This window comes from Nicotiana tomentosiformis, chromosome 10 (genome assembly GCF_000390325.3).
Source record: "Nicotiana tomentosiformis chromosome 10, ASM39032v3, whole genome shotgun sequence".
In the NCBI taxonomy this organism is placed as follows: Eukaryota; Viridiplantae; Streptophyta; class Magnoliopsida; order Solanales; family Solanaceae; genus Nicotiana; species Nicotiana tomentosiformis.
The window spans coordinates 62,381,579-62,402,321 of NC_090821.1; the positions used below are offsets into that span (position 1 = coordinate 62,381,579).

General features: G+C 40.4%; 1 protein-coding gene across 1 annotated transcript; it reads right to left on the minus strand.

Annotated features, from left to right (window-relative positions):
- Nucleotides 1–902: 902 nt before the first annotated feature.
- LOC104098005 (adoMet-dependent rRNA methyltransferase spb1-like) lies at nt 903–7,034 on the minus strand. The gene is made up of 11 exons (XM_009604648.4): nt 6,462–7,034; nt 5,659–5,706; nt 5,426–5,581; nt 5,252–5,298; nt 4,745–4,895; nt 4,587–4,648; nt 4,232–4,418; nt 3,552–3,641; nt 2,761–2,900; nt 2,546–2,672; nt 903–2,049 (listed from the first exon to the last, which is right to left on the minus strand). The coding sequence occupies exons 1-11, from the start codon at nt 6,933–6,935 to the stop codon at nt 1,096–1,098; spliced, it is 2,436 nt and encodes an 811-aa protein (XP_009602943.1). The 5' UTR covers nt 6,936–7,034; the 3' UTR covers nt 903–1,095.
- Between the last annotated feature and the right edge of the window lie 13,709 nt (nt 7,035–20,743).

Sequence of the window (20,743 nt, forward strand, 5' to 3'; positions counted from 1 at the left end):
GCGTATTTCTAGTAGTGATTAATCAAGGTTTTATAATATAAAATAACTAGAATTTTAAGTTATATACTGCTACATTTCCCATATCAGTTGTCAAGAAATAGTGCGTTTAACCTATGTATTTACATAAATCGCTCTCATTTCGTGTGAGCTTTTAAACCAATGAACAATTAGCTTCGGAGAAAGGTGTGCATCTTCTCCACTACGTTATTAAGTTACTCAAAGACGAATCAAATGATTTTTATGTTCTAGTTGGCTTTCACCCTTTCTTATCTTTGTATTCTAATTTTCATCATACAATTTGCTTGAACATTAATTTTGCTTTTAGACCATGTATTATAATCCTCATGTATCTCAAAAGCAAACCCCAAAGGACATTATATATAATTGGAAAATTGCATGGACCTGTGGTGCAGGGTATTATCACTTTTAACCTGTGCCAGAAACTATTTACATCTAGTAGCCGAAAAAGTATATAAAATTTGTATAATTTTATACATAACATATAGAGTGTATATATATACAAATTTTATACATTTCTTCAACTATTATCTTTACGGCTACTATACAGTATCATTTTACCAGTATTCTACTATCTCCTTTGTAATCCACTCTGTGCATAAACCAAACAATTTTTCTTCTGTTACTGTATCCAAAACTATCAAACAACAAAATTGCTTCTTCAAGAATATTGGCATCAATTAACTGTATTTTGACAAGATTATATGAAAGATATACTATGCCCGCAGAATAACGTACAATCATAAACCAGATACACATTACAGGTTGGCCATTTAACTTACCGCATTATAATATGCGATTTTACAAAATATTACATTCATTTTACAACCTAGTCAACATTTAGCTCGAAAAGACTGAGAATAATAACCTTGATTTTAAGGAGATTAAACAATAAGATTACCATGCCATTAATAAAAGCAAAAAGGAGAGTATAATGCATGGGATTTTAACGTTACATTTAAAATTTCCTTGATGTTAGTTTTTACGCTAAACACTATAATAATTAGCAACGAGCTGCTTAAAAGAACATTTTTCGAGTTAATTTATATTTCAAGATCCTCAAGATTCCAGTTTTGTTTATATCAACTTCCCGTTCTTGCCTGTTGTTGAAGCCTTCCGTCGACCTTTCAGTTTTTGTACTCCCTTCTTCGGGCCCTGCTTGCTCATTCCATGCCTTCTTGCATCCTTCTTCATTCGTCGATCAACAAGAACTTTCCCCTTGCCAACCTTCACTTGAACACCCCTCTTTGCCACTACATATTTTTTTCCTGGTGTTTTAGGTGTTGCCTTCTTGTAAATCTGTTCGATCATTCTTGTCTTTGAGCGATCAGAAATATCTGCATGGTCTGATATCGAGTTAGCTTTCTTCCAAATCTTCTCTAGCTTTCTCTGAGCAGCCCTTTTCTTTCGTGCTTTGGCTTCTGCTACCTTCTTTGCAGGACGAGCATTGATTGCTTTAAACTGAGCTCTCATTGCAGCAACTTCCTCTTTCGTCACTGGTTTTATTGGCTGTCGATGCTTCTGCTCCTCGTCCACGAACCACTTTGGCAAACCCTCATCGTCAAACATATACTTATTGTAACCATCATCCATCATTTCCTCTCTCTGCCTTTTCAAAATCAGCTTCTTTGCTGTAGCCACTATTTCAGCCTTTTTATCGCTACCGTCACCAAATTCATCTGACTCATCAGACGAGGAATCACTTGAATCTGTAGGTGGTGCAGGAACAATCTCAAAATCTTCTACTGTCTCAGATGCTGGGATTTGGACCAACTCTTCATTAGTCTGTGTCTTAGAATTTGGAACACTTTCTCCTACTCGGCCTATTAGCATTTCATTGTCGCCATTATACTTGTCCAACAAATCTTGCTCTGCTGGTTCAACAAAAACATCTTGAGTAAACCATGTTTTTACAACCTCGTCTTGAGTTGGAGCGGTTTCTAGAGGTATGACTAGAGGATTCACTTCATCCTCTCCCTTATCAAACTCAGTATCTTGAGCAGAATGAGTCCTACCATCTTCATCACCAGCCTGGCATACAGTAAAGAATCTCAATCCTAGTAACTTATTGTTTAAACCAAAAAAAGACAATTTGGTTGAAGCCACAAAGACAAATGAATTGGTTCAATAAAAGAATCATAATAATAGTGTTTGGGTGCTGAAAGAAAACTAGAAACCTACAGCAGTACGAGTGCCATGCCGGCTGGGCAGGTTGAGGCAAAATATAAACAGTGAAGATGGTCTGGGTCATCAAATGTGTCATTGACCCACCCACCCAAGGTTTGCTTGGGTCAAAATGGGTTGGATCAACATTAACTAAACAACCCAACCCGTCCAATTCAAAATTGTATCTCATTTGTTTCTTTGTTTTTTCAACAACAAAAATTTAATCATCAAACCCACACAAAAAAATGTCATTTAGGTTTGCAGAGATTAGACAAAGTTGACAAAGTAGAAGTGTGAAGAGATAGACATCGACACTAAATATAGTTTTTATTTGCCAGTTTGAGCTAACTAATTATTATACCTGCAAGAGTTTACCATCATCCAAGTAAGATACTCTGGATTGCTTTCTCCGCTTTGTTTTTCTTTCCTCTCGATCCACATACCTTTCATTGTGGTCCTCAAGCAACCTCTCTATTTCATCATCGCGTCTGAAAATTTATGAACGAGTTTCAGCAGTGGTACACAATCAATCAAATAATCATTTTCAGAAATAGAGCCAGTAAAACAGTCAGGTACATTCTGCGTTCTTCTTCAGAGTCCACATCGCTAGATGCATTCTCCAGGGCTTCCAGATCATTTTCATCATCCTCACTATTTACTCCAGCAGTTTCATCATCACATTCATTGTCATCAACAGCTGCTACACCTCTCTTGCACTGAAATATGTGGGACAGACACTCAGCTTAACAGCAAATTAAAATAAAAAAAGAAAAAGATGAAAACTAAATGATGAGTTAATTCATGCTAGACCACTACTGGATGTGAAATAAGGATAATAGACAAAGAAAAGTGCTAACATGTATAAGCAGGTCTACCCTCCACTTGGGATCTAATGTAGATCTACATTATGAACACTACTGCTTTCATTCTCAAAGGTGGTGGGTAAGGCGGTTTGGGGGGCCGGGGGTGAACCTATAAAACGAGTTTTCAAGGGGTGGTTACTCCAAATTTATTCCCTCTGACTGAAAGAGGAAGTATATCACCTTTACTTTCACTGGTGTTAATTCAATAGTTGAGCATATTTGACTGCAGGATGTTGAATAATAATTGCAAAACTGGAAACTTGAAATCTAATACCAAAATTATGACATGGATACCAAAGAGAAAAGTTCCAGGAACCAGACAGACCATAACTTTTTAACCAGGACATTAATCTGTATTTTTCTTATATACACAACTGAGCAATTCCCTGAAGGAAGGAATGACTGACTTCACAAAGGCAACTTCGAGTAAAAAGGCTTTCTTAATCTGAGTAAGGTTTGCAGTTACTATTAAGTAACAAAGTAAGAAGAGTGAGGTGGGCATACCTTGATCAATGTTAGGGAAAACAGCTCCTGATCAACATAACCATCTTCAGTTGCATCTGACTGCATCCCCAACGCGTCGCGTGCTTTGCCCTGACAATTTAACGAAGGGAGGGAAAGTAAGCTAGCGATAAAATAAGGAATACAAACACAAATGATGGTCAAAGTTTCAATATCTTCACGAGGATGAACCAAAAGATTTTCAAGATATGCATATTAGATTCAGAAAAAAACTGAGTTCAAGTGGTAGCACCGATACAGAATATAGATTTGAAAAGCAAAATACCAATGGACTGTCACGACTGCTTTTTTATTACAGACCAAAAAGTGTGAAGGGGGAGAAATGGGAGGGGGGCAAAGCTGCTAGAAGCCTTGGAAGACAAATTATCTGCATGAGAGAAGATGTGCTTCGAATAGAGTGCAATGGATACTGAAATAGATGCTTGAGGGGGCAATATATAAGATGCACTGAAACCAATAAAACCAAATCCATTCAAACAAAAAAAACGTATATAAGTAGAATTCACACTTTGGGTTTATTTGTTCTCTCTGGGATTATCCTAAACTCAACTATCACAATTCAAGAGTCACACAATGACCTATGTTACGCATTCTGAACTTTGCGTAGAAAATGGATACCAACACAAAAATTGGAAAGAGACATGTAAAGCATATGCATTGACCTTGGCTTGTCTTTTAGCTAGAAGCCTTTTTTCTCTTTTCTTCTTTCTCAGTGCGGTACCCTTCAGCTCCTCCATTTCTTTTTCAAGTCTTTTATCTTCATCCTCCTCACTCTCACACTCATCTACTGCTTTTGCATTACTAGTTTTCTCTGAAGGAGCCAAAGCTTTCCTCATAAGCATACGCCACCTATAAGGGCAAAGGAATGAAAGGATATTTATGCAGAACTTATAAGAAAAAGGTTGTGTTCCCTCTTATTGGATAGTAACAACCTAAATCGATCAGATTCGATTAACAGGTCTAAGACATGCTTTTCAAATGTGAAGACCAAAATCTAAGAAGTTTCTTGTTTCTTACTTTGAAAGATGTTTGAGGTCTTGCTGTCCCAGAATACGCAAGTCCTCACATAGTGTTTTAACCTGGTCCATAAACATCAAACTGTAAGGCAACAGATAGAATAAAGACTACAAAGGATGCTTCTGACAAATACAAAAGCCAACAGTGATCAGTTATACCTCTTCTGTCGTCAGAGGATGATTTCTCAATGGCAAAGAAGCAGGATCATCAAACATTATTGAAGTAACTGAACCAAGGCTCTTGATATCGGACCACACAAAATCGGCAGCAGAGCAGACCTTTCTTAAGAGTGTCTCCCCATCTTCATACCTGCAATATTGGTTTTACTTGGATATAGCTATAGAAGCAAATGCGCATGTTAATGCAAATAGGATAACAAGACAAAATTAATTAAGATTACAAGTTCATAGCAGATCATCAGATCAAATTGAACTAAAACACAAGAAAGCCAAATAAAGGAGGCATTTGACTGTGAAAAAGAGAGAATCTGTCCTCTGCTACAAGAAGACAGCACCACTACTTTTTCAACTCTGTCTGGGGGTTTAAAGCATCCTAGAAGTCTCTAGATGAATCACATTTGTTCTGACAACGACCAATTGGAAGTCTTTCTCATTAACTAAGGCCAATGTGCACAAGCATAAAATACATTTTAGAGAGATGATTACCCATCACGGTGTCTCTTCTGCTTCGTCCCTCTTAGTACATCGACCACCTATTTAAACATACACAGGGTCATTAAATTTTTTTTTATTGATAAGCACACATACAAGATGTCTTTACTACAATTGCCAATGAGATACGGGGGGGGAGGGGGGATTCAAAATGAAAAAATTCAGTACCTTAGGAGGTTCTTTACCCCCCTGAAAGAGGTGCTTTATATCAAGAATGCGAGGGTCAATCTTAGCAGGAGCCTTATATTTGAGACCAATAATATATATTTCTGCAGATTCCGAACGACTTGCTAAAGGTTTGTCTACCTCAACCTTCTCAAAAAGCTGTCAATCAAATGCAAAGGTGATTATTCATTTGATCCATTTAAACCCTAAAAGTGGAATTAAATATTGGAATATACCTGTCTTAGACAGTAAAGAACAGCAGTATAGTCTTGAGATCTAAACACCTAAAATCAGACAGTAGATCAGTATGCTAAACAATTTTGGTCTCAATTTTCTGTGCAGCAGTAGCATCAAACGGATGGAATAACAGTACAAAGGTCAACAAGAAAATATTAACTTTACAACTAACAGCTTCTCGCCTCCCCACCCATCAGGACAAACAACACGTGTGTGTATCACAGAATACTAAAGTAACAAACTAGATACTATAATCCATAATTTTCCATATTCCCAACCCACCCAAAATACATAGACAAATAACATAATAAAGCTTCCCTGCACCCATCCCCAGAATAATAGGACACAACACACAAGTTGTGTACTCAGAGAGACAGATCAATACTAGGTAAAAAAAACTAGACAACCAGCTTCCCTCCACCAACCCCACAAGAAAAAAGACAAAGAACAGAAATTATTTGCCAAAAAGGAGTCAGAAAGTTACAAAGATACCACAAATCAAATTTTGATAACATCCAATATGATATTAAAATAATTAAGACTTCATATTATAATCATGTTTACATATCGCATGTGTGCTTATTTAAGTAGTAAAGCAACCCGGCAATAAAAGACAAATATATTACTCACATATTTTATACTAATATACTAAGTAGGAAGCCCAACAAAAAGCAAGCATCCGACAACCAAATAAAAAAAGGAGAACCAACTACAGAGTAAGTAAAAAGAAATGATCTTGATAAGATCCATACGAATATAATAATCATATATTCCACTAATGAAAACCTACATACATAGGTACCTTAGTAACAAAAGTCCCATTAGGAGCTAAGAGATCAGCAGCAAGTTTAACAGAATCAATCACCAAAGCATTCTGCTGAGTAGCTTCCATAGCCCAAGCTCCACCAATATTGGGGGACCCATCATGGAGGACCAAATCAAACCCTCTAACACCCTTTTCAGCCATGATCCTTTTAATGGTTGATTTGCACTTTGGAGTAGTAATATCTTCTTGTACAGCAATTGCACCTCGAATTGGCCTAATGGGAACAATGTCTACGCCTACAACAAGGCTGCCGACGGGTACTTTCTTAACGGCGACCTGCATCCAACTGCCGGGAGCGGCACAAAGGTCGAGAACCGATTGAGATGCATGGAGGAAGGAGAATTTGGAATTGAGCTGGATAAGCTTAAATGCAGCTCTTGAACGGTATCTGCATTCTCTAGCTAGGTAGTAATACTTGTCCAGACGATGTTTTCCTTTCACTTTACCCATCTGCAGTGCCTTCTCTTGGATTCGAGGGTTTTGGAATGGGGATGGGTATAGGAGAATTTATACTGAGCCGCTGGTAAGGTTAGTAGCTGCTAGGGTTTCTGCAAGGTAAATATGGGGTCGTATTTTGAATTTATCATAACAATTGTTTCAACATATTTTTATTTTTTTTGGTAAATAAAAAATTTTGAGAATATTTACAGCTCAAAACAAGAAAAGGAAAACCAGCATAGTGCTTTTAACTAGGGGTGTATATATGTGGTATTGCTTCGCATTTTTCAATTACCAAACTAAATCAATTATGTTGGGTTTTTAAATTTATAAAACAAATCAAAACTAACAACAGTCAGGATTTTCAATCTCGATTTTTCTCGAATTTTTATCCGGTAAAATATCCATAGTACAAAATATATAACTTGTACTCCAAAATTTATTTTGTATAGTAGGCTACAACAATACAAGGTGTTACTCAAGAAAATAACACAAAATAATATAAGATAGAGTTATGGCATTGGACTAAGTCATGCTAAAATAAGTATGACTGATAAGTACTAAATACTACTGAAAGAATTACGCCCCTTGTCACTTGGCCCAACAGCCCAACCGCAAGTGGCCCAAGTTTGAAGTCCTTACCCGTTTTGGCCTAGGTTCTGGAACAAAAAATTCAGCCTTTGGCCCATAACACACTTCTAGGGTTTCTTTATTTTCTTCCTTCTTTATTCCGAGCACACTCAAGATACTCTCCACTCGTCTCTCTCTGCTTTCTCTTTTCTTTCTCTTTTTTAACTCACATAGATCTGAATATTTATAGATATCAAACTTGATTTAAAATATTTTATTTACTAAGTTGCTTAATCTTCCTAAATATTTATATATCTCAAATAGTTGAATCTTGATTAATAGGTGTCCAAATTTAAAGTTGAAGTTTTGTTGTCGCCATATTCGAAACTCCATTGAAGGAGCTTTGAAGCTCTAAGTTAAACTTAGATTTGAAAAATCTAACTCTAAAGTGATTGGGTTAAGTTAAAAATTGTTGTAAGAGCTTGTAGTGATATGAACCCTGAGTGCTGGGTTGATTGGGTTTGATTAACAGTGGTTTTGGGAACCATACTAGTTGAAGATGAAATCCAGTTTTTGTATACAACGTTATGCATCATTATACAATATTATATGATATTATACAAAATTAAAATAAGAGTATAATGTTGTATAATATTGTATATTGGATGTAAAAATATTGTTATACAACATTGATCTTTATTTTTTGAAGTAAGTTCCTCGTACACTTTAGTAATTTTAGTTTTGTTGCATGTTTTTGATTTTTTATTTTGTCGTATTTCTCTTTTGCTTTTGTTTTGGGTACATTTTATTTAGATTTCCCTTTTTGTTTTTACTTCGTATCCTCTATCTTTTTTGTTAACACTGATTTTGCTTTTATGTGCCAGCGAAATACTGGTATACATAATTATATATTCTATATACAAGTTTATACAAAGTTATACATCATTATACATGTACTCTGTATATGTACTACATATGCAGTTAAAACTAAAAATGATTTTTTTGTATTTTTCTTACTTTTTCTCGAACAATCTATGTATAAAGTCAAATTTCTGTTCATTTCTTTGTCAAATCATGAATTTCCAGATTTTTCTTTCCTTGTTGATTTTTCTGCCAAATCAAGAACTGTAACGACCTGGACGGTCATTTTGAGAATTTGTGCCCCAATTCCCTAATATCTGCTTTCCCAATATTTGTTTATGCTTTTGGGATTTGCCGGAGTGTTTGGTTATGGAATTCGGGGAGTTTTGGGACACTTAGTCCCTAGTTGTGAGTTTAAGCCTTAGAGTTTGGACCGTAGTCGGAACTGTGTGAAGACGGATCCAGAATGGAATTCCGTCGACTCTGTTAGCTCTGTTGAGTGATTTTGGGGCTGGGAGCGCGTCCGGAATATGTTTTGGAAGTCTGTAGTAGATTTAGGTTTGAATTGGTGAAAGTTAGTTTTTCGACGATTTCGGCCAATAGTGAAAATTTTGATATCAAGCTCGGAATGGAATTCCAAAAGTGGTTGTAGGTTCGTAATGTCATTTGTGACCTGTGTGTAAAATTTAAGGTCATTCGGACTAGATTTGATATGGTTCGGCGTCGGTTGTAGAATTTAGAAAATTTTAAATTTTTAGGCTTGAATCCGTGCTTAATTCATGATTTTGGTGTTGTTTGATATGATTTAAAGGCTCGACTAAATTCGTATGGTGTTTTAGGATTGGTTAGTATATTTGGTTGAGGTCCCGGGGGCCTCGGGTGCGTTTCGGATGCTTAACGGGTGAAAGCTTGGACTTAGAGAAATTTCTAATCTTTGCTGGTTCAGGTGTTTTCGCACCTGCGAAAAAGAGATCGCATGTGCGCGAGCCGCACATGCGGAGATGGAAGCGTAGATGCGAGAAGTCGAGAGTTGGCCTCGGGTCGCAGGTGCGAGGAAGTTCCGCATCTGCGATGCCCGCAAATGCGCAAGATGCGCAGAAGCGGAAGGGATGTCCGCAGGCGCGAGCGCGCAGGTGCGGCCCTTTCGTCGCAGGTGCGAAGGCAGAGGGGGAAAGTGAGTTGCGCAGATGCGCACGTTTTTCGCACAAGCACACCCGTAGGTGAGAGCCCAGGTTCCGCAGGTGCGGAAATACCTAGGCATTGATTAAAACCGAAGGGCTTCGCAATTTTTATCATTTTTTACTTTGCAAACGCGGGTTAGGACGCTTTTTGAGAGCATTTTCGATGCATTTCTTGAGGTAAGTTCCTTGTGCTTATTTTTGGTCAATAATCTTGCCTTGCCATGTATTTTTCCACTTAGTTAATGTGTATTTAAGGTGGAAATTGGAAGTTGGAGGCTAGAGATTTGGAAGTTTGAATTGTGGATTGGAGGACCATTTAGTGTCGGATTTTAGTAAATTTGATATGGTTAGACTCGTGAGTGAATGAGCTTTCTAGTTTCGTGAATTTTGTCGGGTTTCGAGACCTGGGCCCGGGGGCCGGATTTGAGCCAATTACGGGTTTTGGCCTAATTTTTGTAGTTTTTCTTGTGGGATTCATTCCATTAGCGCGTATTGATGGTATTGTACTATTTTGAATAGATTCGGGCTATTTGGAGTCGGATTCTCGTGGCAAGAACGTGATATCGAGTTGATTTGAGCGGCTCGAGGTAAGTGGCTTGTCTAACCTTATGTTGGGGACTTTTCCCTTAAGGTGTTTGATATTAATTGATGTGTGGGTGCCGTGTACGTGAGGTGACGAGTACGTACACGGGCTATTATTGCAAAAATTCCGTTTTTCCTTTCTAAATCATAAATTATTTTCCTTATTAAATTGCACTAATACGTTTAATTATGAAACTTAGACTAGCGAAGCATGCTTACGTGTTTTAACTGCCTAATTGACATTCTGTGCGTCATGTTTAGTTAAGGCCTTATTTGCCTTATCTGTATCCAGTATAAACTATATAACTCGATGCCATACATGTTATTTCATCTTGCGTTGCGTATTTAAATTTGGACTACGGACGTATTCCGGGAGATCCCCCTGTACTGCATATTTACTTTGGGACTACAGACGTATTCCGGGAGATCCCCATGTACTGCATATTTATTTTGGGACTACGGACGTATTCCGGGAGATCCCCATGTACTGCATATTTACTTTGGGACTACGGACGTATTCCGGGAGATCCCACAGCACTGCATATTTACTTTGGGACTACGAACATATCCCGGGAGATCCCCCATGTACTGCATATTCATTTGAAACTACGGAACGGTATCCCGAAAGATTCCCCACTATGTTTACCTTGTTCTGAGCCGAGGGCTCCCTTGACTGATAAATTTTCAAGAATTTCTTTAATCGTGTTACCGTAAAGTTTACTTATATCTTTTACTATTTAATTTATTATATTTACTCCGGTAGGGCCTTGACCTGACCTCGTCACTACTCGATCGAGGTTAGGCTTGGCACTTATTGGGTACCATTGTGTTGTACTCATACCCTTTCCTGCACATGTTTTTCGTGTGCAGATCCAGGTACGAGCTATCAGCCTTGGAGTTAGCGCGTGATGCTGATTCTAGGAGACTTCAAGGTACTTCTGCTTGCGTCCGCAGATCTTCGGAGTCCCCTTCTACTCCCTCGCCTAGAGACTTTCTTTATTATCTTCAGACTTTTGTATAGAGCTACATAGATTATAGCAGCTTGTGACTTAGTGATATTCCGGGTCTTGAAAAATTATTTTATATATGCCGAGTAGTACTACTCTTGGCTATTTAAAAATATGCTATTTTATCTTTAAAATGTTGTGTTTTCTTTATATTTTTCGCAATATTAGGCTTACTTAGTCGTAAAGACTAGGTGCCATCACGACACCTTACGAAGGGTTAGTTTGGGTCGTGATAAGTTGGTATTAGAGCACTAGGTTCGTAGGAGTCGCGAGTCACAAGCCGATTTATTAGAGTCTCGCGGATCGGTGCGGAGACGTCCGTACTTATCTTCGGCAGGCTATGTAACTGTTAGGAACAATCATATTTCTTTGATTTCCTTATCGTGCGAGTTATTGACACCAAAAAATAATAATCTAAGATTCTATTCTATTCTTTCTCATAGATAGTGAGGACCCGCAATGGGAGGACCAACGATCAGGCACCCGAGCCCCTTACCAGAGCCGCTAGAGGCCGGGGTCGGGGTAGAGGACGACCGCGCAGTGCAACCCGAGCACCTGCGAGAGCTACGTCAGAGGAGCCCCCAGCAGCTCCAGTTGGAGGGCCAGCACCGGAGATCCCTATTACTACTCCAGCCCTCCAGGAGACTTTAGCTCAGTTCTTGAGCATGTTCAGCACTCTGGCTCACGCTAGACTCTTTCCGATAGCTCCCGCTACATCTCAGGCCGGGGGAGGGACACAGACTCCTGCAGCCCGCACTCCTGAGCAGAGGGTCCAGGTTGACCAGGCCCCAGAGTATATTCCTATGCCTCCAGTGGCTCCGGTTCAGCATGAGATCAGGGTAGCTGCTTCTGAGACAGAGAAGCTCAGACTTGAAAGGTACAAGAAGTACCACCTACTTACTTTCAGCGGACTAGCTTCAGATGATGCTCTGGGTTTTCTTGAGGAGTGTCATCGTATTCTCCGCACTATAGGCATTGTGGAGACAAGTGGGGTTTCTTTCACCGCTTTCCAGCTGAGGGGAGCAGCATATCAGTGGTGGCGTACCTATGAGCTGAGTAGTCCAGATGAGGCAGCCTCACTCACTTGGACTCAGTTTTCAGAGATGTTCTTGCGTGAGTATGTTCCTCAGAGCCTCAGGGATGCTTGACACGCAGAGTTTGAGCAGATACGTCAGGGTTCTATGACTGTGTTGGAGTATGCAGTCTGTTTCAGTGGGTTAGCTCGCCATGCACCGGCTCTGGTTGCTACAGTCAGAGAAAGGGTTCGTCGCTTCATTGAGGGACTCCACCCCAGTATTCGGACCAGTATGGCCAGGGAGTTGGAGATGGACATCCCTTATCAGCAGGCAGTAAGCATTGCCAGGAGGATGGAGGGCATGTTCGCCCGGGACAGAGAGGAGAGAGAGGCCAAGAGGTCTCGAAAGACTGGTCATTATTCAGGAGCGCGTGCGCCAGCAGCACGCTATGGTAGGGGTTTTGTGAGTCGCCATGTTCATTCAGCTCTTCCAGTAGCCAGCGGTGTTACAGCTCCTCCTAGACCTCAGGAGCCATATTATGTACCACCAGTATCCAGTATGCCTCCTACTCGAGGTGCTATTACCGGCTAGTCCAGCAATACAGGCTCGAGTTAGTCCCAGCCTTTGCGTCCTCTGAGAGGTTGTTTTGAGTGTGGTGACACTCGTCACCTGGTTAGAGATTTCCCCAGGGCCAGGAAGGGTGCACCTCCACAGACTTATCAGCCTCTACGTGCTCCATCGGGTCCTCCGACCATTCTTCCAGCACCAGTCGCTACCCACCTCCTCAGCCAGCTCGAGGTGGAGGTCAGGGAGGTCGAGGTTACCCTAGAGGGGGAGGCCAGGCCTGGTACTATGCCCTTCCAGCTCGTTCAGAGGCCGTTGCTTTAGATTCAGTCATCATATGTATTGTCCTTGTCTATCATAGGGATGCATCAGTATTATTTGACCCAGGCTCTACGTATTCGTATGTGTCTTCTTATTTTGCTCCACATTTAGGGATATCTCGGGATTCTTTGAGTTCCCATGTTTATGTATCTACTCTCGTGGGAGATTCTCTCATTTTAGACCGCGTATATCGGTCGTGTTTGATTGCTCTTAGTGGTTTTGAGACCAGAGTCGATTTGTTATTACTCAGTATAGTAGATTTTGATGTTATCTTGGGCATGGACTGGTTGTTGCCTCATTATGCTATTCTTGATTGTCACGCTAAGACTGTGACGCTGGCTATGCCAGGCTTGCCGAGATTAGAGTGGAGAGGTACCTTAGAGTATACTCCCCGCAGGGTCATTTCATTTCTTAAGGCTCAGCGAATGGTTGTGAAGGGGTGTGATGCGTATTTGGCCTATGTGAGAGATGTCAGTATTGATACCTCTACAGTCGAGTCAGTTCCAGTAGTGAGGGACTTTCCAGATGTGTTTCCAGCTGATCTTCCGGGCATGCCGCCCGACAGAGATATTGATTTTGGCATTGATTTGTTGCCAGGCACTCAGTCCATTTCTATTCCTCCCCACTGTATGGCTCCTCCTGAGTTGAAGGAGTTAAAGGAGCAGTTGAAGGAGTTGCTTGATAAGGGTTTCATCAGACCCAGTGTATCACCTTAGGGTGCTCCGGTCTTTTTTGTGAAGAAGAAGTATGGTTCTATGCGTATGTGTATTGATTATCGGCAGTTGAACAAGGTTACAGTGAAGAACAAGTATCATTTGCCTCGCATCGATGATTTATTTGATCAGTTACAGGGTGCCAGGGTGTTTTCCAAGATCGATTTGCGTTCTGGCTATCATTAGTTGAAGATTCGGGAGTCGGACATCCCGAAGACTGCTTTCAGGACCAGATATAGTCACTATGAGTTTCTTGTCATGTCATTTGGGCTGACCAATGCCCCAGCAACCTTTATTCATTTGATGCACAATGTGTTCCGGTCTTATCTTGATTCCTTCGTCATTGTGTTTATTGACGACATCCTGGTATATTCCCGGTCTCGGGAAGATCATGAGCAGCACCTGAGGACTGCACTTCAGACCTTAAGAGAAAAGAAGTTGTATGCAAAATTTTCAAAGTGTGAGTTTTGGTTAGACTCAGTGGCATTCTTGGGTTATATAGTATCGAACGAGGGGATCCAGGTGGATCCGAAGAAGATTGAAGCAATGCAGAGTTGGCCCAGGCCGTCCTCCTCTACGGAGATCTGGAGTTTTCTTGGTTTTGCGGGGTATTACCGTCGCTTTGTAGAGGGATTTTCATCCATTGCAGCACCTATGACCAGGCTGAACTAGAAGGGTGCTCCGTTCAGGTGGACCGAGGAGTGTGAGGAGAGCTTTCAGAAGCTCAAGACAGCTTTGACTACAGCCCCAGTATTAGTATTGCCTATAGGTTCGGGGTCCTACACTGTCTATTGTGATGCCTCGAGGATTGGCCTTGGAGCGGTATTGATGCAGGACGGTAGGGTGATTGCCTAAGCGTCTAGACAGTTGAAGGTGCATGAGAAGAATTATCCGATTCATGATCTCGAGTTATCAGCTATTGTTCACGCCCTGAAGATCTGGCATCATTATTTGTACGGTGTTCCCTGTGATATTTACACTAACCACCGGAGTTTACAGTACTTTTCCAGGCAGAAGGACCTTAATTTGCGTCAGCGGAGGTGGTTGGAACTACTTAAAGACTATGATATCACTATATTGTACCACCCGAGGAAGGCCAATGTAGTGGCCGATGCCTTGAGTCGTCGGGCAGAGAGTTTGCGGAGTTTGGCATATCTTCCGGCAGCTGAGAGGCCCTTAACCTTGGATGTTCAGGCTTTATCCATCCAGTTGGTGAGATTGGATATTTCAGAGCCTAGCCGGGTATTAGCTTGTGTGGTTGCTCGGTCTTCTCTTTATGACCGTATCAGAGAGCGCCAGTATAATGATCCTCATCTTCTAGTTCTTCAGGACAGGGTTCGGCGAGGTGATGCCATAGATGTGACTATTGGTGATGACTGTGTGATGTGGATGCAAGGCCGGATCTGTGTGCCCAATGTAGATGGGCTTCGGGAGTTGATTCTTGAGGAGGCCCATAGCTCGCGGTACTCCATTCATCCGGGTGCCGCGAAGATGTACCCGGACTTGAGGCAGCACTATTGGTGGAGAAGAATGAAATGGGATATAGGTGGGTTTGTGGCCAAGTGTCTCAACTGTCAGCAGGTTAAATATGAGCATCAGAGACCGGGTTAATTACTTCAGAGGTTAGAGATCCTAGAGTGGAAGTGGGAGCGGATCACCATGGACTTTGTGGTTGGACTCCCTCGGACTTTGAGAAAGTTCGATGCTATTTGGGTGATCGTGGATCGGCTAACCAAGTTAGCCCATTTCATTCCAGTGTTGACTACATACTCTTCGGAGAGATTGGCTGAGATTTATATCAGAGAGATTGTCCGCCTTCATGGTATTCCAGTATCCATCATTTCAGACAGAGGTACACAGTTCACATCCCGATTTTGGAGAGCCGTACAACAGTAGTTGGGTACTAGGGTGGAGCTGAGCACAACCTTTCACCCTCAGACGGACGGGCAGTCTGAACGCACGATTCAGATTCTTGAGGATATGCCCTGTGCCTATGTGATGGAGTTCGGAGGGTCATGGGACCAATATTTGCCACTTGCAGAGTTTGCCTACAACAACAGTTACTAGTCCAGCATTCATATGGTACCGTATGAGGCTTTGTATGGTAGGCGGTGCCGGTCCCCAGTGGGATGGTTTGAGCCGGGCGAGGCCCGACTATTGGGTACAGACTTGGTCCAGGATGCCCTGGATAAGGTGATTCAGGAGAGACTTCGCACAACCCAGTCCAGGCAGAAGAGTTATGCGGACCGAAAGGTTCGTGATTTGGCATTTATGGTTGGTGAGCGGGTCTTGCTTCGGGTATCGCCTATAAAGGGTGTCATGAGGTTCGGGAAGAAGGTCAAGCTGAGCCCGAGGCTCATTGGTCCTTTTGAGATATTGCGGCGAGTTGGGGAGGTTACTTACGAGCTTGCCTTGCCTCCCAACCTAGCAGGAGTTCACCCGGTATTCCACGTGTCTATGCTCTGGAAGTATCACGGTGATCCGACTCATGTATTGGATTTCAGCTCAGTCTAGTTGGACAAAGATCTATCTTATGTTGAGGAGCCAGTAGCCATTTTGGACAGGCAGGTCAGAAAGCTCAGATCAAAGAATATTGCTTCAGTAAAGGTCTAGTGGAGAGGTCAGCCGGTCGAGGAGGCGACTTGGGAGACCTAGCAGGATATGGGCAGCCAGTACCCTCATATTTTCACAGTTTCATGTATGTCTTTACACTCGTTCGAGGACGAACGATTGTTTTAAGAGAGGGAGGATGTAATGACTCGACCGGTAGTTTTGAGAATTTGAGCCCCGATCCACTAATATCTGCTTTCCCCGTATTTGTTTCTGCTTTTGGGATTTGCCGGAGTGTTTGGTTATGAAATTCGGGGAGCTTTGGGACACTTAGTCCCTAGTTGTGAGTTTAAGCCTTAGAGTTTGGACCGTAGTCGGAACTGTGTGAAGACGGATCCAGAATGGAATTCCGTCGACTCTGTTAGCTCTGTTGAGTGATTTTGGGGTTGGGAGCGCATCCGAAATATGTTTTGGAAGTCTGTAGTAGATTTAGGCTTGAATTGGTGAAAGTTAGTTTTTCGACGATTTCGGCCAATAGTGTAAATTTTGATATCAAGCTCGGAATGGAATTCCGAAAGTGATTGTAGGTTCGTAATGTCATTTGTGACATGTGTGTAAAATTTAAGGTCATTCGGACTAGATTTGATGTGGTTCGGCATCGGTTATAGAATTTAGAAGATTTTAAATTTTTAGGCTTGAATCCGTGCTTAATTCATGATTTTGGTGTTGTTTGATGTGGTTTAAAGGCTCTACTAAATTCATATAGTATTTTAGGATTGGTTAGTATATTTGGTTGAGCTCCCGGAGGCCTCGGGTGCGTTTCGGATGCTTAACGGGTGAAAGCTTGGACTTAGAGGAATTTCTAATCTTTGCTGGTTCTGGTGTTTTCGCACCTGCGAAAAAGAGACCGCATGTGCGCGAGCCGCACATACGGAGATGGAAGCGTAGATGCGAGAAGTCGAGAGTTGGCCTGGGGTCGCAGGTGCGAGGAAGTTCCGCATCTGCGATGCCCGCAAATGCGCAAGATGCGGAAGGGATGTCCGCAGGCGCGAGCGCGCAGATGCGGCCCTTTCGTCGCAGGTGCGAAGGCAGAGGGGGAAAGTGAGTTGCGCAGATGCGCATGTTTTTCGCACAAGCGCACCCATAGATAAGATCCCAGGTTCCGCAGGTGCGGAAATACCTGGGCATTGATTAAAACCGAAGGGCTTCGCAATTTTTATCATTTTTTACTTTGCAAACGCGGGTTAGGGCGATTTTTGAGAGCATTTTCGCTGCATTTCTTGAGGTAAGTTTCTTGTGCTTATTTTTAGTCAATAATCTTGCCTTGACATGTATTTTCCCACCTAGTTAATGTGTATTTAAGGTGGAAATTGAAAGTTGGAGGCTAGAGATTTGGAAGTTTGAATTGTGGATTGGAGGACCATTTGGTGTCGGATTTTAGTAAATTTGGTATGGTTAGACTCGTGAGTGAATGAGCTTTCTAGTTTCGTGAATTTTGTCGAGTTTCGAGACCTGGGCCCGGGGGTCGGGTTTGAGCCAATTACGGGTTTTGGCCTAATTTTTATAGTTTTTCTTGTGGAATTTATTCCATTAGCGCGTATTGATGATATTGTACTGTTTTGAATAGATTCGGGCTATTTGGAGTCGGATTCTCGTGGCAAGAACGTGATATCGAGTTGATTTGAGCGGTTCGAGATAAGTGGCTTGTCTAACCTTATATTGGGGACTTTTCCCTTAAGGTGTTTGATATTAATAGATGTGTGGACGCCGTGTACGTGAGGTGACGAGTACGTACACGTGCTATTATTGCAAAAATTCCGTTTTTCCTTTCTAAATCATAAATTATTTTCCTTATTAAATTGCACTAATACGTTTAATTGTGAAACTTAGACTAGCGAAGCATGCTTACGTGTTTTAACTGCCTAATTGACATTCTGTGCGTCATGTTTAGTTAAGGCCTTATTTGCCTTATCTGTGTCCAGTATAAACTGTATAACTCGATGCCATACATGTCATTTCATCTTGCGTTGCGTATTTAAATTGGGACTACGGACGTATTCCAGAAGATCCCCATGTACTACATATTCACTTTGGGACTACGGACGTATTCCGGGAGATCCCCATGTACTGCATATTTACTTTGGGACTACTGCATATTTACTTTGGGACTACGGACGTATTCCGGGAGATCCCACAGCACTGCATATTTACTTTGGGACTACGAACATATCCCGGGAGATCCCCCATGTACTGCATATTCATTTGAAACTACGGGACGGTATCCCGAAAGATTCCCCACTATGTTTACCTTGTTCTGAGCCGAGGGCTTCCTTGACTGATAAATTTTCGAGAATTTCTTTAATCGTGTTACCGTAAAGTTTACTTATATCTTTTACTATTTAATTTATTATATTTACTCCGGTAGGGCCTTGACCTGACCTCGTCACTACTCGATCGAGGTTAGGTTTGGCACTTATTGGGTACCATTGTGTTATACTCATACCCTTTCCTGCACATGTTTTTCGTGTGCAGATCGAGGTACGAGCTATCAGCCTTGGGGTTAGCGCGTGATGCTGATTCTAGGAGACTTCAAGGTACTTCTGCTTGCGTCCGCAGATCTTCGGAGTCCCCTTCTACTCCCTCGCCTAGAGACTTTCTTTATTATCTTCAGACTTTTGTATAAAGTTACATAGATTATAGCAGCTTGTGACTTAGTGATATTCCGGGTCTTGGAAAATTATTTTATATATGACGAGTGGTACTACTCTTGGCTATTTAAAAATATATTGTTTATCTTTAAAATATTGTATTTTCTTTATATTTTCCGCAATTTTAGGCTTACCTAGTCGTAAAGACTAGGTGCCATCACGATACCTTACGGAGTGTTAGTTTGGGTCGTGACAAGAACTCTCGAGCAAATTTGTCTATTTAGAACTTGGAGAAGAAGAGATTTAGGTCTTTTTTTTTTTTTTTTTTTTACGTTTTTATAGTTGTAATAGGAATATATAAACTTGGGGAAGAAGAAGAAGAAGAATGGAAAAAAATAAAATAATTGTGCCAAAAAAAAAAAACATTAAGGTTATTTTTCGGATCTCTGCCAGCTGATGTTGGGCTACATATTTGAAACTTATATCTGGGTCATGCGGTTGCAAGGTTAGATTGTGGACTGTATTATTATGTAATTTCTCAATATTAATTACATGACTAAATAAAAAAAATACTAAGTTATATATGCATTTTCACTATCTAATGTAAACCAACGTACAACTAAAAAAAATAGATATCCAACACTATTGTCGTTCCTAGAATTGAATGGAATTTCTTTTGTTAATAAAGTATTGATTTGATTTTGCTTTGAGTTTTATTAGAGTTACTAACACGTATGGACTATAGAACATTTAAAAGTCCAAGCTTGAAATAATATGTTAAAACAGAGGACTATGAAAAAGTTTAAACAATATATATATAAATTAAATTACAATAAATATTTTTATGTATAAAATATTTTAAAACTTGTATACATATAATGTCGGGTTAGTTTGATTTCGCTTTGAATATTTTTAGTTAAAACCAAACTAAACCAGTTATGGTTGGATTATTTTTTCCAATGTCAAACCAAACTATAGTCAAGTTTTTTTTTTCGATTTAACTCAAATTATCGGTTTGATGGAATTTATCGATTTCTTATGTACACCCCTACTTCTCCCCAATCAACTACTTTCTTATTCTGCCTTTCTAATGAAACTAGGCTCTTGCTATCCGGAATAGAAAGGTCGTGGGTTCGAGTCACATTGGAGGAAAAGTATGGAAACACTATAAATCCTCCTAATGTGGAGGGGTTTAAAAAAGAAAAAGAAAAAAAAATCTTTGCAAGTATCCAGTAAGATTTGGTTTCAAACAATTTATTTACAATAATAATAAATATATTAAAGAAATTACAACAGATCACAATAAGAGGACAAATGTAAATAAAATATAACAATTGAGAAGCTTCATTTGTCATGCAATCTAAGCAACTAATTTTTTGTCATGCATCTTACTTATCAGTTTTCTTTTTTATCCCTGTATATATTATTACAAGCTTGATGTGCAACCAATAAGGGTTGTGAATTTGTAGTAGAGTGGTAAGTAAACATTTATCCTTAGTTAGAGGTCTTAGATTTGAACTTTGGATATGGAGTCATTTTTTGTCGGGAAAAGTTTTACCGCTAATATAAGACTTTTTGGTACGAAAATGAGTTTAGTTGTGTTTTAATGTATACCTAACACCGGTTAGTTTGGTATGCTAGTTTGGTATAATTTATTTGGAAAACATTTAGAAACTACCATAATTTAGTAGCTATTTGCCAAACACAGCTAGTGTATTAATAATTATTACTATTCGTAGCAACAGTTATATTGCTAGGCGCTTGTTTTAATTTTGCATATCACTTTTCGTTGCATCAAACACATACA